Below are 17,449 nucleotides of genomic sequence, written 5' to 3'. Positions count from 1 at the left end.
AGATATTGAGCCATTGACCACTACCCGTTGGGCCCGACCCTCAAGTCAGCTTTCTATCCATCTTATAGTCGAAAGATCCAATCCACATTTCCTTAACTTGTGGACAAGAATGTTGTGGGAGACCATATCAAAAGCCTTGCTGAAGTCAAGGTATATCACCATGTCCACAGAGCTTGTTACCTCGTCATAGAAGCTACTCAAATTGGTCAGGCATTCAACTTGCCCCTGTTGAATCCATGTTGGCTACTTCTGATCACTTTCCCCTCTTCTAAGTGCTCCAAACTGGATTCCTTACCACCTGTGTTTATTTTCATTTTTTAGCGTCAAAGTATTTCATAAAATAAACTCTTGTTGACTTACTTTGGATCTGGTGGCCCATCTGACAGTGGCTTCATAGAGAGTTTACACAGTGACCTGAATACTAGAAAGGCATCCTTTTGTAAAATATGAGAAAACTTAGCACCAGGTGTAGGTCCTGAAGAATTTCCAGATTCCTAAAGAAGGCAACATATTTCAGAATTTTATTTTGCATTAGCAGCGTGGAGAAAAATCCCAACTCTTAGCATTCAGCAGTTAAGGTATTGCACAAATACAATCAAATTTTAAATATAACTTAAGATCTCCAGACTAAGTTTCAAAAACAGTTTGGAAAGTCAGTTAAAGGGTACCTTTAATTAAATTACCAATTCAGTAAAGTGCCATTTATGAAGGTGTAAAGTCAGATCAAATAAGTAAAGTTTTCACAAGTCAAATATGCAGAAGACAACTGAGACCATATTGCCCTCATTCAGGGTTCCTAGAGAGTAACTTTTAGAATGAAAAAAATGGCAACATCTACCTTACTTGTACTAGTAGTTTAAATGAGTATTTACATTGCCTTTGACATAATTTATAATGTATTGTTATAATCTTTATGAATGGTGAAAACTTTTAAAGTAAAATATTTACTTTTTTCTATGTACCAACATCTGACAAAGCTCTAAATGCCAATATCTCTTCTGTAGAGAATATTATGAGTCTTACCAGAGACTACAAGACAACAGCATCTCTTTAAGCATTAAAGTATAATAACGGCTGGAAAGAATGTAATTTAAATTGGTACACATCAGTATTAAATTGCCAACACAGATCTCTGTACCCATGCAGCGTGTTTTTTGAAGCCAATGGTATTCTGCACATGTGCAGGGATTTGTGTTGCCAGATCTCAATCCACAATAGGGAGAGTTCTTTCATTACTTACTATTACAAAAGTTTAAGATTAAAAAAATTAATAGTGCATAAAATTTTCTGTGAAAACTCAAATCCTCCCAATCATACATATAAGAAGTTGCACAGATCAAATCCATACTATTGGAGCACACTGTAAGATGCAGGGGTTGTTTTGTTTTTGTAATGGACATTTGAAAGGGAGAAAATTGTGCAAAGAGAGTTGCTAGTGGGTTATATACGTTGGCACTGATAACTCTCCAACATTTCTGAAGGTATTTTTATGTTATGGAAGTGAACAGCTAGAACAAACAGCTCTCTGTCCTTTTAGGCATTTATATAAACCCAACAAAAGTTAAATTCTGTGTTGTAAATTTGAGTATCTGCCTTCTGTAAGGAAAATGTTTGCTGCTCTGAGTGTAACTTGCTTGTAAAGAGCAGTCAAGGAAAAATACAGTAAGTTCTTTTTTTTTTTTTTTAAAAGAAAAAATTTAAATGCCAGACACTCCCCTTTGATAACAATTACATAATGATCCATTGTCTGCACACTTGTAAGCAAGCTCTCTTAAAAAGAAAATTATTATTTTCTTCACGTGCTTCAAATTCCATGCCCTTTCGTACCTGAGTGTCATTGGAAGAGACAGATAACCTGTCATCAGGTAAAGATGGGGTATATGCAAGAGAGATTGGAGTTCCTGGAATTCCATTTGCTTGAATATTTTCACTGTCACTGCCATCTTCTAAAGTTCCAATTGTGCCATCAACACTTCCACTTTCAGCAGTCCTTTCCACATCTAATGAGAGGAGGACAAGGTAAGAAGTAAAATATCACGCAAAAACATACAATATTGTATTTAAAATTAGATTTTTTTTTTTAACTAGTCAACTACAGATCAGTGGACTCAGATTAAAAGTAGCATAGGGCCCAATCATACCAGAACTGATATATAAAGTTAAATGAAATACATTTGGTAAAAAGTAAATTCACAGATTCACCAAAAATTGCATTTTATGGAGCATCAAAATAATCTAATGTAATAAAATTTTAGACAAAAACAAAATACTTGAATATTTAGATTTTTTGTAATGGTCTAGGAAAGAGAGCTGATATAAAAACTCACAAGTGTAGAAACAAAATTAGAGTGGAGATTTAAAATGCAGTCAGAAGTCTGAGAAACTGATTATAGATGAAGATTTAACAAATTAAAATTACATCTAAAAATTCCCCCAGATAAGGTAAACAGCAGTAAGCCCCACTCTAGTTCATTTTATTGTTAAATGGTACAGTTTAAAGTGGGCCAAATGAAACATTACCTCAGAACAAATATGAAATTAAAGTGGTTTAGCAATTTATTTTATTTTAAACATACACAAATATGAAGTGGATTTTTAATGACTGCTTAGGCAAAAGGTGACTGCAGAATGAAACTGGCAGTATATAAATTTTAAAAGTGAGTATGATACCTCCAACTATTATGTTCACCATTTCCTGCACAATACTTTGTACAATTTCTTGGGCATTCTCTTCACATTGACTTTCTCCATCATACGTTCTCACATCATTTTTAGACAGCGCTTCCCAAAAAGAGAGTCAGGAAACATATTATTGACAAACACTAAAGTTAAGATCAAGAAAGCTTTAAACAATATTATATATTTTAAAACTCCAGAAAAAGAGTGCGGTATTGAACGGCCAAATATATTTTTCTTATCACAGGTAAGACTACCCAAATAAGGGTTAGGTAAAGGAAAGAGAATAGAGAGTATTAATTATCTCTAAGGGTCAGTAAGGTAGTAATTGTGTTAATTTGTGAAAAATACTTGAATAGATGTTAACATTTCAATGGCCTTAGGGTAGAAAAAAAACCAACATTGACATATTTACATTTTGCAACATGTGACTGCACATCTGTGATTGCCTTGGTGCAAGCACGCATCTAAATTGGGATGCCTATAACAGATGTAATTCATGACTAAAATATATTGTAAAGACTAAATGTTAACAGTCGTAGCAAGCGCAACTGATATTTGTATACTACTCCTAATTATATTTTACTAACAGGAAATGGAACAATCTTCCATGAAGTTGCTCAGACCTTAAGTATCATAAAACTCCACACCCTCTTCCTCCTCACTAAAACCGAATCACACAACGATTTACTTTCTGCTGCTGCAGCTTGGTCAGCTTCCGTCTGTTCATTTTCTGCACTGGAAATATCAGATCCATTTTCTGCTTCTGTGTCTTCTTGAAGGCTCTTGTCCACATCACTTGTGCTGTGGTCAAGTTCTCCTTCATGTTCTTGGGGTAGCTGATCGACTGTCTGTGCTGGAAGATGTCTCAGCTGAGGTGATTCAGGTTCATGATGGCTTAAGGGAGACTGCTGTAGGTGGTGCTGTTGTCGGTGTCTTTCCTTTTCCATCTGTTTGGCTTCCTGCAGCTAGAAAGAGATCAGGTATTCATCAACACACCTTTCATTAAAAATAAAAAGCTGCTTGTGTCCTGAAAAATAAACAAAAAACTTAATGCGAGCAGTACACCGCAATTTGTGCTGGATATTATCTTTAGTAAAGTAGTCAAAAATGTTGAGATATTCCTTTATTATATCTACTTACATCCTGCCATGCTAATTAGTAAATGAATCTACTTTTATAGGTAGTACATCTGTATCTGCTGTATTTGTATTCCTGCTCTGACAGGGTGAGTCGACCCTTTAAGCTGCACCACCTGTGCCACACTGAGCTTGCCTCTTCAGATGGTGGAGTTGAGTGCTGAAGCTATAGGAGGCAGGTAGATCATCTGACTAAACCATGCCTGAGGGATGGATAAGAACAGGTTGTGGGAAGTCTTGGAGCAGAACTCTGGGGTGGGACGGAACAAAAAGGAACTTCCAAGGAGAGTAGCCAAGGGAGTCAGCACTCTACAGGAAAGCAGAAGGGCTGAAAATACAGGAAGAGGTGAAATACTAAAAATATTTGTTAATGATTTTATTGTTGACATGGGGATAGAATCACCATGGGAAGTCCAGCACCGGCACTAACCTCTGAGTCTACGCATTACACCCATTAACCAAGATCTTTAATACTAATGATCTTAACACTAACTAACAAATACTATTCACAAACAGAACAATATAATTCATAACAAGCATAATATCCTAAATTCTGCAGCAAGTGATCTCAATTCCATACTCTTCAGTTACAAGAAAAAAAAAAATCTCTCCCCACTGGCTGTTCCATGTGGCACTTTTCACTAGAGAAGGTGATACCTTCATATGCTGAGCCTGCCCCCCAGCAAGAGCTCTTAACTCAAATTGGTCAGAAACCAGAACGGAAGCTGAGAAACTGGCTGCACTGTATTTCCTCACCCCGCAAAAAAAAAAGTCTCAGCTCCCATTGGCCAGTTTCCAGCTGACAGGTGCTGAGAGATTTTACTGGTGGGGGAGGATAGCACAAGTACTCCCCCACAAGCAGCACCAGAGATGTGGGGAAGAGGATTAAAAGGCTTCGTGGGCCGTATCTGGTCCACCCTTAATTTAGAGAAACCCTTCATTTTTGGTATGTTAAATGTAGCTCTTTCCTAGTATATGAAGCTTCTTACATGTCAGAGAATGGGGTAGTGATGCCCTCCCCATAAAGTGACAGTCATAGTTCAAACACGACCCTGCTCTTTCCTGATTACCACTGGTGAGTGAATTTAACAAGCAAAGAAGTAAAGGCCTGGCCCTGAGCACTGGTTCTCCAGAATTCCCTGAAATGGGAGTGAGGCATAAGATAACACTAACACCTTATCTATAGCAAAAATGGAGGAATATGAAGTGTTCCTTCCTATCATCAGCCTGATGAAGGAGTAAGTAGCAATGTTCTCTCCTCTCTCTCCCAGCAAGAGAAAGAAAAGAAACAAAGACACTGGCCAAAGTTGATGCAACAAGTAAGTCCTCATTTCTCCCAACCCAATTCAAAACCTAGGCCTTCATGATTCCAAATCCAGCATTCATGTTGTCCCTGAACGCCAATGAGGCAGCCTGAGTGCTCAGATTTAGCATCTGAGTAACATGTGCCTAAAATGTCATTCTCTGCCTGTAACTGCAACTCCATAATAGATATCTAAAAAGCCAGTTCACTCAAGTGCTCAAGGGCTCCATTATTTCTTGAAGGGACAATAATATCTGTTAGCAGTCATGCCACGTGTTGATAAGTAGTTTCTTTTCAGTAACTAATGAGCAAACAAATCATTTTACATAACTGCTGACAATCACTGCTCCATCTGAAATGAAACTGCTTGTTAACATTCATAAGCTAAAAGAAAAAAACACCTGCCCCTTCAGGAAACAGCAATGAAATCAAGCACTTCTAGGATCTGACCTTCCTTCTGTTTCCTGTTGCAATTAAACATTGCTTTGCTCTAACAACTCCTTTGTTATTGATAGCACAGAGCATGGGCGTAAGGAGCAAACTCAACTCACCACTTTCACAGCAAACAATGGCAGTACTCTGTAAGCATCTGTTAGGGTGACTATTACACAGATTAAAAGATCCCCAAGCTTGCAAAGTCAGGCATTCAGAAGTTAGAAAATGCAAAAGCAAACATAATTCTGGCAATCTTAACTTGTCCCCCTTGCATTTACGCATTATGATTCACTCATTAAATATCAGAGGGGTAGCTGTATTAGTCTGTATTCGCAAAAACAGCAAGAAGTCCTGTGGTACCTTATAAACTAAGGTGCCACAAGACTCCTATTATTAAATAAGTGATCATATACTCTCCCCCTGGCCCCCACACATGATCCCTACCTACTCAGGGCACAGGATGGATGGTGTTCAGTTAAAGAGCAGCTATTTGATATTTTGTTTTGCCTTAATGTATGTTCAGTGTATGGGCCCAAGCCTTATTAATGGCATAAAACTCAAACACTATTATGAAGAAAAAATTAGTTTCTTCATACGCTTTCTATGGCACTCCTCACTATAATATGAAAGCTTCACATATATTACTGAATTCACTTTCATATTATCTGTATGAGGTGCATTGGGATTATTACTTCAGTTTTATAGATGGGACTCTAAGGCACTGAAAGATTAAAGGTAAATGCACCCTCTTCTTCTAGATGTTCAACACAAGGATTATAGAACTGATTTCTCAGAGTGTGTACCATCATACAGCACTTTATATGTTCAGAGCACAATTCCCACTGACTTCAGTTGCAGGTGTGAGTACACTGCACTTTTTCAAACCTGACCCCGGGGTCTTATGTTAGGTATTCAAAAGGTCACTGTCAGTGAAAACCTGAGAAAAATTATTTGCCTAACAGCACACAGGAATTCCACTGCAGAACCTGGACAGCATCAAGTTCCTCTGGGTAACATCCAACTGTCTTAACCAGGGCACCATATTTTCTTTCTGCAAGCAAGCTCTGCCTCATTCACTGCACATATTCCAAATTCTACAACAGGGTTCCTAACATAGTCACCTTAACTACATAATCTTGATTTAATTCATCCAGAGCATACTCAACTCTGTACACTAAATGAGGGAGTGCTTTCTGCAAAAAAAAAAATTCTATGTGATCATGTTATTAAGTACAATCACAGGGCATGTGCACAAGGCAGGGGATAGCGAGATTGGCATTTGTTAATCTCTGAAAGCTTGATTTGCAACTGTACCATTATTTTTACGTGATTATTTGTGTTTAACAACCTGGGCTTTTAAAGAAACAAATTGAAAAAAAAATGCTATTATGTGGAATCACACCAAGACCCAATGAACCTGTTGATGCACCTAGACGTCTGCCATTTGAGCTAATGAAGTAACTGACAGAAGCAGAAAGTTGCCATCCTCTCTGTAGGCTGATATCTAGAAGAGGATGAGACACACTATAGAAGTGGATTTCATATCTTTTTGAATGATAAATATCATAATTTTAAGCAGTTAATCACCAAGGGTGGGTCTACGAGGGCACAAATTTTCAAAGTGGCTATGCTAACGGCCGTTTCGAAGATTACTAATGAGGCATGGAACTGAATATTCAGCGCCTCATTAGCATTAGGATGCTTCCGGTCGTGGCGCTTTGAAAGCGCGCAGCTCAGCGCAGCTACACGGGGCTCCTTTTCAAAAGGACCCCACACCTTTCGAAATCCCCTTATTCCGTTAGCTGATTATTCTGATCAGCTACTGGAATAAGGGGATTTGGAAAGGCGTGGGGTCCTTTCGAAAAGGAGCCCCGTGTAGCTGCGCTGAGCTGTGCGCTTTCAAAGCGCTGTGGCTGGAAGCTTCCTAACGCTAATGAAAGGCTCAGTATTCGTTAGTAATCTTCGAAATGGCCATTTGTGCCCATGTAGACACACCCCAAATGAAAACACTGGGATCAAATTACATACGCCATACAATCTTGTCATATGAACAACTAATCAAGTCTATAATTAAAATAATGGTTTAGCAACTATTTTCTACTTATATAGAATATTAAGATACTCACTGCTTGATTTTCCATACGTGCAAATATAACATTCAGCATTTGCGTGAGAGTGGCCTTGGCTGTGGTCTGATTTATGAGATTTTTGCTTGCGAGATAGATATTGTAACATGTTCTTACAGCTTGCAACACAGTTCCTTCATGAATTTCTATGTGTTGAGAAGTTACTGCAGTAAGCAAAGCCTTAAAAAAAAAAGAGTTATTCTTTTTTTACATTGAAGCGTTGAACTAGTTAAAATATTTTCTATGCACTTTTATATACAAAACAACAGGTACACAGATATAATTACTCTATTTGTTTACTGATATGTTTTTCTATGGCATTCATCCAGTCATATCTAAGCACCTCACATACATGAATCAAATTATCTCCATAAAAACCCACTGTGACATAAGAAAGAATTCTACAAATGAAAAACTGAGGCATATATCTATTTTAGGCCTGTGGCAGGACTAGGAACAAAAGCTCTACTCTTTGAATCCAAGCCCATGGCACCAACCTACAACTATCATTCCACACCATATTTGCATCATGGCTTTGAAAAACGTATGCAACCCTTACTCAACCAGGGTAAGAGCCTTTAGTGATGAATTCAACAAAAGCTCTTAAGGAGAAAAAAAAAAAAAAAAAAAAAAAGAACATGGAATAATAGGAAAGGTCCGCTTCTGGACCAATAACTGGTTGCGGGGGGCGGAAAACAGAAAACAAAGGGAACAAATAAATGATCAGTTTTCATGGTGGATGAAAGTGAGCAACAGGGTATGCCAGGGATCTTTACCAAGCCCTGTGCTCATCAACATATTAATTAATCAACAAAAAGGGGGTGAATAATGAAGTGGCAAAGTTTGCAGACAATACAAAATTATTCTAAATAGCTATGTCCAAAATAAAGTGTATGAAGTTACATCCATAAAGCCTTATTGACTGAGCAACAAATGTAGATTAGTACTAAAACAGTAAGTGCACAGTAATGAACTTTAGAAAAAAAAATAAGCTTAAATAGACATATGGTGATTGTTTCTAAATTTGCTGTCATCACCCAAGAAAGACATCTTGGAGCTATCAAGGATAGTTAGGATAGTTCCCTGAAAATTCCACTCACTGTGCAACAGCAATCAAAAAGGCTTCCAGTATTTGGGGACAGTTAGGGGAAGTGCAGAAAACAAAATGCCATTAATATAAAACTTAACTTAAAACTTATAAAAGCTTAAGCCACTAAAAATATAAAGGTTGTTTAGCCTGGAAGAAAAATGACAAAGAGCGTGCGTGTAGGGAGGGAGAATATGGTAGAGGTCTATAAAATCATAAATATTGTGCAAAAAGTGACTAGAAATGTTATTCCCCCTTTCCCACAATACCAAAAAACAAAATCAACAAACCCAGATCACTCAATGACGTAATCAGGCAGATGATTTATTATAAACAAGAGAAATCTTTTTGAAACAGTTCATAACTAATCTATGGAATTCATTGCCACGGAACGCTGTGACGGCCAGAAGCCTAACTGGGTTCCAAAAGACTAAATTAGTTCAAGGAGCATACGTTCATCAGCGTGTGTTAATCAAGAAGTCAAGGATGAAACCTCATGCTTTGGACACTCCTCTGACTATCAGAGGCAAGAATGGAAGACTGAGGCTGGATGGGCAATGGATTACTTGATGATTACCTGTTCTGTTCATTACCTCTGGGGCACCCAGCACTGGCCACTGTCAGAACACAGGATACTGAGCTAGATGGACATGTGGGTTGACCCAGTATAGTCACTCTTATTTTCTTACATACAGCTATTTTAAAAGAAATAATTCATATATTCAAAGAAAATATATTTTAAAGAGGAAGTTCTTCTAGACATGACAATACATACTAAACTATAATGGCCAGCTCATTATCCTATCAGGATTTTTTTGCTCCAGACAATCTTAAAAAGAAAAATATTAAAGCAAAAATATATCTTTGCCAAATACATAGTGACCAAAAAGAAGTGTAAGATAATTTCTTAATATAAAAAAGAAAGGAAACACATTCACTTACAATACGTTGTTAATATACTAAGTTTACAAGCTTTCAATACAATACAGGTAATTCTGGATTCTGTAAGATACATGATGCATACAAATGGTTAAGCCTCATGTTGCTCAACCTTTTTTTTTTTTTTTTAAAAAAGGTTTTTAAATCCCAAGGAATTCAGAGCTTTGACTGGACACTCTTTGATGTTTAGTTTTATAGCTGAAGAAATAAACATTAAATAAAAGTAGGCAGTGGCCTAATGTTGTTTGAATAAAGTACAACTTCTTTACACAAGATAAATGTAACAGTTGAACTCCTGACACTCTCTCCTTTCCTATGAGAATCAGGAAATCAGCAGTAGTCAATTTCAAGTAACCATTAAAATTAAAGCCTTAAGGAGGCGCACCTGATTTGAGGATCTGCTCAAATGGCTCAGTAAAGGCACTGCCCCCAGTTAAGGAAAAATTTCTCCCCCAGAGATCAAAGAGATGTTTTAAGTAATTTCAGTCATCTCCCTCAAGCCAGGATTTTATCTAGTCTTTAAAAGCCCATGAGAAGCAGTTATGAACTCAGATAATAAAGAACAACTTAGGTTCAGATGAATGGCTCAACATTGAAATTTAATACAATTTCTTAACCGAAAAGCTAGAGGTGTGGCAAGACAGACAGACACAGACAGACGTCAAAAAAATCTATCCAAAATTAGCTGCATAATATATCTGCTTTTGATTTGGTCTCCCTTTCTGGCAAATTTCTACAGAGCAAGCTGCCATTCTTCAACCTTACTTTTTGATGAGAAAGTCTTGTACAGTTCTTGATCAAATAAAAAATTCTAACCCACACTCCTTCATATTTGGGCACTGGATTTTAGAGCATCTGTCTCAATCCATTCTCTCTTACACTGGCCATACAACTGGCCCTTTGGATAACAATTTCCATTTTCAGTCTGAGGTCAGATATAGGTAAATGTACTATTAAATTTCTTATTTGTCTGATTCTCCTGCCCCTTAGAACTCTAAACAGCAATTTTTCTTTATAATCTTCTGGTTGCAGGTGCAGAACAAAACACCTCACTGTCAGAGAGGGGTGATCAAGCAGCTTGTAGTGGGTTATATAAGTTTTAATCAGGAAAACACTTGGGGTGCATCTACACTAGGAACTAACTGCAAAGTTAATTTCAAAGTCATTCATTACATCAAAGTAGCCAGCAGAGAGTCTACATACATTTTCCCAGACTTTGAAGTTAAGGGAGCCCAACTTCGAAGTCATTATTCCATTCCCGGCAATGGAGTAGTGCCCAACTTTGAAGTTTAACTTCAAAGTAGGGCGTGTGTAGACGCTCAACTTCAAAGTTATTTTTGTAGTGTAGACACAGCCTTGGAGTCTCAAAATCTTCTTCACTAGTCCCATCGCCTCAGGATACACACCACTTCTTTGCCTTGCTTCAAATCATTATTAGGTGCATAAACAGTCTGGCTGATTGACAGCAGTTCTTACACTCTGCTGGGATCAGCAGGAAAATATCTCAGAATACTTTTCAGATTTTCTGACATATGTTGGAGACAAGTGTGGGAATCTTCAGGTAGCACCTCTTCAGGTTTCAGATTCTTCACACTCTATTATGAGTTCCAAACCATTTTCTCTTACATTTAAGCATTTCTATTTTATATATTTTGTTACACTTAACTTATTCATTTTATTTAACAAATTTCTTAGCATCAAATGCAACAGTATGGCAGATTGAACATTGGGACGTGTAGAGAGAATTTGCCAGACCATGGGAGGTCAATATTGTCTAGCATATTACCAACGCTTCTGCTGCTTGCTGGGCTCTTAAAAGACGTTTAGGAGTAAACTACAGATACATAACAGCACAGAACACAGAGCCAGAACTGGTGGCTGTAAACAAACTTTATGGGGCCACAGGAAACTTGGTCAAACCCATGATAAGTGGTTGTCCAGCCAACTAAAATTATGCCGGATTACAGATGTTGCCAAATGACAGAGTGCTGGATTAGACAGATTCAATCTGTACAAAATTCTTGGAGCGATTTAAAATTTAGCAAATCAACTGCATATTTACCATTGAACTAGTTATAATTCAAACGAACAATTAACGCTCTATAACTAAATATTCATTTGTACATTTGTAGAACTTGCATTCTATTTTTATACTAATAATCCACAGATGTACCTAATACTTACATTAAAATGAAATACCTAGGGACAGGAGAAACAAGTTACAAAAATGTACACAGTACATGTAATGTGGGTTAAAAAAAATCAGATTTTGATTTTTTAAAATCACCAATATTAAATTTCTTTTAACAACAGTTACAATGAAATCTCATCACAGACATGCTACATATACACATAGTCTCACAATTCTTGAACATTCTGGGTTTGCAGTTTCTGCTTCTCAGCAGACTAAAAAGTAACGTGAAAAAAAATACACAAGCTGAATTGTTTTGTTCCCTGCTTATGTGGTAGAGGACACTGACAAAGCGTGACACAGCAGTTAGTTAAGACACTGTCTAAAGACAGCTAATACACAGGAAATTATGGGGGCAGCATAGAAAGGAACAGTGGAGTGGACTAGAAAGAAAAAGGGAAGACATTACTCAGCGTACACACAGCTTCCTATACTCCCCTCACACTTGTGCCACAGAAAAACTGTCAGTGTCTTTCTTACACCTAGAAGCCTTGTCTGAGAATATTTTGAAGAAATTCATTCCCTATGTAAAAATGAAAGCTTGTCAAGTGTTAGTACAAGATGATGATGCAGGGCCTAGTTGCAAAAATGAAACATCATAAGAAAAACTGCTTATTGGGAGAGATGATGTGGATGTGGTTGAATGGATCAACTGGTGAGTAACAAATAATTCACTTTGCAATGCATCATTCTTCAAGACTCTCTCTATGCCTTCTAATAGAAGTGTGTTTTGACAAGTAAATTCCCAAGCTGTTTGCTGTGCTGGATGATGCTGGGGTGGGGGGGTGGGGAATTATTTTAGCTAATCCTTAAAGCTTGTTAATTAGTTGACTAGGTTTACAACGTATCATAAGAATATATTCTGTATCATACCGTACAGAAAGCTGCAGTAAGAGAATCTAGTGTTGCCAATTGACATTGAGTGTCATTTATTATATATAATACATGTCCCTTATTTTGAAACATCATGGCGACACACCGTAATGGCAATGCCATCAATCTATTCCCTATTTTATTTCAGTGTAGCTCAGCTTCTCCACAGAAACCCCATTCCATACTTGTTTTTTCAAAAAACATATGTTCCAGTGAGTTCAACTGGGCTCGCTCTAAAATTAAGTGAAGTCTGACTACACAAAACAAACAAAACCAGCAAAAGAGCTCTTTTAGTCTGGAAGTGTTATATTCCTATTGTTTAACTGTCTGGGGTATTTCCTGCAACAGAAAGGCAAATCATAAAACACAAACAGCCCTAACCAGTATTTCTGGCATTCTGGCCCTAGGAACACAATTTGATTTTCTATAACAACAACTAAGATCTTATCTATTTATAGCACAATGCAGACAACGTAGAAAGAATCTTTACTTATGATTCATTTAGTTAACTGGCATATTTATCTTTCAAGAAGACAATAAATAGCTAGCTATAGACCAATTTCTGAAAGAAATTTAGGGTCAAAATAATAACAATTTAACCCATACAAAAAGAAATATATTGACAACATTTTGTTAATCATCGCACCGATGGCATTCTTTATTTTACCATTGTATTTCACGCTTACAATCATGTCTTCCAAGCTACGTTATCCTAAGGAGAAATGTGAAATATGGCCTCCTTTTGACCATTTCCAGATTTTTCTAACTGAAGCTAGATACTCAATTTTTGAAGAGCCCCACATTTTGCAATGTGTAAAAGCACACTGTAATAATGAAACAAAAACATTTATCCTCAATCTTCTTGCTATTCAGGAAACAACTTATTTAATCACAGACAACATATCCTGGGTTCTGTCACCAGAATTCAGGATGATACATAATTAGTCCTCAACAGAGCAGACCTCCTTCTTGATTCAATTCTGAATGTTCTCCCCCGCTAATTTGAGTAACTGTTTGATAATCAGCACTTTGTCATGTGGTCTTCACATATGAACCTAATCAGCTGATCTGGTTTCCTAGTCTCTGACTCCCCCATTAGATGAGAAGGATTATTGTTTTCAGATAACTGGCCATAATGCCTCTAGGTATGTACCAGTTTCTCTTTTAAAATGGATTTAACAGCTGCATAAAATCATAGTTTGGTTCTGACATTTCCAATTGTGAAGTTAAATTATGTGTACTGTACTAAAGCCTCCCAATATAACGTACACAAAATACATCTACTTAGTTTTAACTGGGAGCAATCCACATCCCCAACTCTCAAAACCATAACCTTTATGAAAAGTCATCCCCGCCTCAGGCTGGGATATCAGATATCACAAACTAAGTACTGACTTTATGTGACCAGCAAAAAGAGGGTTTTTTTAAGTTTAGGAGAAGTGATATTCTCATTGACTGAGTATCTTCTTCAACAGAAAGGCAAAACATAAAACACAAGTAGTCCTAACCTAACAAGTCACTGACTTGAAGGGAAAACCTCCAAAGAAAATCATATTGAAGGATTTAAAAAAAAGTAACCCAAGTTAAAGTTCCTGAGTTAATGTTTAGATGGTTAGGCCTCAGCTGGGGTATTGTGTCCAGTTCTGCGCACTGCAGTTCAAGAAAGATGGAGAAATTAGAGAGGGTCCAGAAAAGAGCGACAAGAATGATCAAAGGTCTAGAGAATGTGACCTATGAAGAAAGGCTGAAAGAATTGGGCTTGTTTAGTTTGGAAAAGAGAAGATTGAGGGGAGACATGATAGCAGTTTTCAGGTATCTAAAAGGGTGTCATAAGGAAGAGGGAGAAAACTTGTTCTTCCTGGCCTCTGAGGATAGAACAAGAGGCAATGGACTTAAACTGCAGCAAGGAAGGTTTAGGTTGAACATTAGGAAAAAGTTCCTAACTGTTAGGGTGGTCAAACAGTGGACTAAATTGCCAAGGGAGGTTGTGGAATCTCCATCACTGGAGATATTTAAGAACAGGTTAGATAGATATCTACCAGGGATGGTTTAGACAGTATTTGGTCCTGCCATTGGGGCAGGGGGCTGGACTCGATGGCCTCTCGAGGTCCCTTTCAGTCCTAGTATTCTATGATTCTATGATTAAAGTACTTTAATATTCAAAAGTACTGAGCACCCAACAGTTGCTTTTCAAGTCAGTGGGTCCTGCTTGGTGCTTAATACTTTGGAAAATCAGGTCACTAGCAGTGCGCTTATACAAACACTTAGCTTGCAGCAAGCAAGGATATAAATCCATGGTGTCCAACTTGCTAGCCACATGTGGCTATTTGGCTTGAGCTATGAACATATTTTCAGAATAATGTGGCTAGTTTGTTATAGCAGTATCCACTATAGTTGGACTGGTTGGACACGACATGTATTAACCTACCTTGTACGCATCTGTATGTTAAGCGTACCTGTGCATGCTGCTTCCAGGCACCAAAAACTTTCATACAGCACTTTGGTCTACCCCATTTCTAAGAGGGGTACATGAAAGTGCATTATGGAAAATTTAGTGTACAGCAGCAAGGTTTGCACAGACATGTAGCATGTAGTAGACTGGCATGAGGTAGATTTATACACCACTTGCCAGAAACTTAAAACATGCATATAAAGCTTCTAGTGATGTGACAGATGAACAATTGGGTAGGTGGCTTTCCACCATGCACTCCACCTTCTCCTAGCGCTGAATGCAGTGACACAGAATGACAGATGAGCGCAATGTGTTGAAACTTTTTTGCTGCCCTTCAATTTTTCCCAATCATTTCAGCTTCTTTTAGCTTGCAAAATTACTTTTCTATTAAAAACAAATATGAACTGCTGTTTTATTGCCACTCTCCTAGAATTGAGACGATGAGGAAATTTTATTTTGAATCAGTCTCAAAACATAACAAACACTGACAGCACGTGTTTGTTTCAGCCATCCTCCTCCTACAGGCACTAAGCAAGAAGCCTACAGGCATCCAGCAGACTTCACTGCATACGTAGCAAATTTCCTTTCCAGCAGTCATATCACCCAATAGATGGTTAGCTGCTTTATTCACTGAAACCAGGAAGTGGCTTCATTTTAACCATTCAGCTTACCACAGAAATAGAAGGTCTCTTGAAAAGGCAAAGGAAATTCTCCCAGCCGTGCACTATAGACGAGGCTCTGGGAATCTTTGGCTATGAAAAAACCAAAGGCACTCAGCACAGTGTGAACAGAACTTCAGATTTCAAAGATGAAAACATTACAGAAGAAAGCCATGAATGCACTCTTAGCTCTAATAGCGTGAGGCTGAAGACATGGCAACTGACACACATCTGAAGGAAGCCAGAAGGAAAATAGATTCAGAGCAGAGGATATACAGCTATATAAGGAAGGTCAACAGGTTTTAATTACTGAAAGATTAATTAAGTGAAAGGACAGGAAATTATCACACTTAGGCTATGCTTACACTAGCCCAAAACTTCGAAATGGCCATTCTGAAGATTACTAATGAAGCACTGAAATACATATTCAGCGCCTCATTAGCATGCGGGCAGCTGCGGCACTTTGAAATTGCCACGGCTCACCTCCACATGGCTCATCCAGACAGGGATCCTTTTCAAAAGGACCCCACCAACTTCGAAATCCCCTTATTCCTATCAGCAGCTAGTGTAGACATAGCCATAAAGTGGTCTATTACTGTTAGCAGTAAACTTAAAACTTACTTACAGCCAACAGCAGAGCAAGCTGAAATCAGACTGCAGTGCTGCAACGTCCTCATAGAAAAACGTAAACTCAAAAGGAAGGTGGGAGATACAGAGAAGTAATGAAAAAGCAAGTGACCCTTGCAAGAACATGAGCAGGTCTAATCATGAAAGTAGTACCTGCACCAGTGGATGCTTGTGTCAGAGAAATATCTATTAGGTAGTTCACATACAATCCATTCTTTATGGTGTCCGTCGCTACTTTTCTTCATAATGCTCAGAAGAATGAGTATTCTGAGGTACGGTCTTCCACTCCTTGCTCACACAGCAGCCTCTCTAGAGGAAAATAACTTCCAGATGGCAGCTCTTGCAGGTGTAGACTGGGGGGGACCAAGGCCGGCAGGGAATCTGCGCCCAGCAACTGAGATCACCCACCCACTGGCCCTTCATTGCGACTCTCTCTTTGGACCCTCTTATGACCTTGTTGGGGAATACATCCCAAAGTTGGTGAACATCTGCTTTTGACAACAGGTCCAATCAAAACAAAAAATCACGTACATGCCTCTCCTGGTCTCAAATTTCCTCACCCCTTTAGAGCGGTTCTTTGGTAAGAATTTTCGGAGGTGTCCGGGGCCCTCCCATCTTCTCCTCTTACATGCCTCTTTCCAGCTTCCAGTCTCTTCTTCTCAATTAAAAGGCTAGCGAGAGTCCTCCTCTTAGAAAGCTGATGTCCTCTGTCCTGTCACCTTCCCAATCAACCTCATTAGCTGCTTCAAGTCTCCCACCTACAGTAATTTCCTCATCCAGCTACACTTCTCATGGGCTGTGATTTAAACTCCATCCAGTCCTCCGTAGACAAGACTGTGTGTCATAATCATGACTCCATATGCAGTGAGAGAGAAAAAGAGTACCCGACATGTACTACTGTATCAGTAGGCTCAGAATGGGAAGGAACACCTTATGAAACAG

General features: G+C 38.2%; 1 protein-coding gene across 2 annotated transcripts in view; it reads right to left on the bottom strand.

The window, feature by feature from the left end:
• Window positions 1-17,449, bottom strand: part of ARFGEF1 (ARF guanine nucleotide exchange factor 1) — a 155,804-nt gene that overhangs the window by 78,097 nt on the left and 60,258 nt on the right. For both annotated transcript variants that reach the window (XR_012644410.1, XM_074987110.1), the window contains exons 5-9: window positions 7,680-7,859; window positions 3,368-3,644; window positions 2,671-2,781; window positions 1,828-2,000; window positions 361-494 (exon numbers count right to left, since the gene is read on the bottom strand). Coding sequence is in view for 1 of the 2 variants with exons in the window: in XM_074987110.1 (XP_074843211.1) it covers window positions 361-494; window positions 1,828-2,000; window positions 2,671-2,781; window positions 3,368-3,644; window positions 7,680-7,859 (875 nt within the window). In the remaining variant the exon portion in view is untranslated. The remainder of the gene's footprint in view (window positions 1-360; window positions 495-1,827; window positions 2,001-2,670; window positions 2,782-3,367; window positions 3,645-7,679; window positions 7,860-17,449) is intronic.

This window comes from Carettochelys insculpta, chromosome 2 (genome assembly GCF_033958435.1).
Source record: "Carettochelys insculpta isolate YL-2023 chromosome 2, ASM3395843v1, whole genome shotgun sequence".
In the NCBI taxonomy this organism is placed as follows: domain Eukaryota; kingdom Metazoa; phylum Chordata; order Testudines; family Carettochelyidae; genus Carettochelys; species Carettochelys insculpta.
The sequence above is the reverse complement of the archived record's forward strand: the minus strand, read 5'-3'. Positions and strand labels throughout refer to the sequence as shown.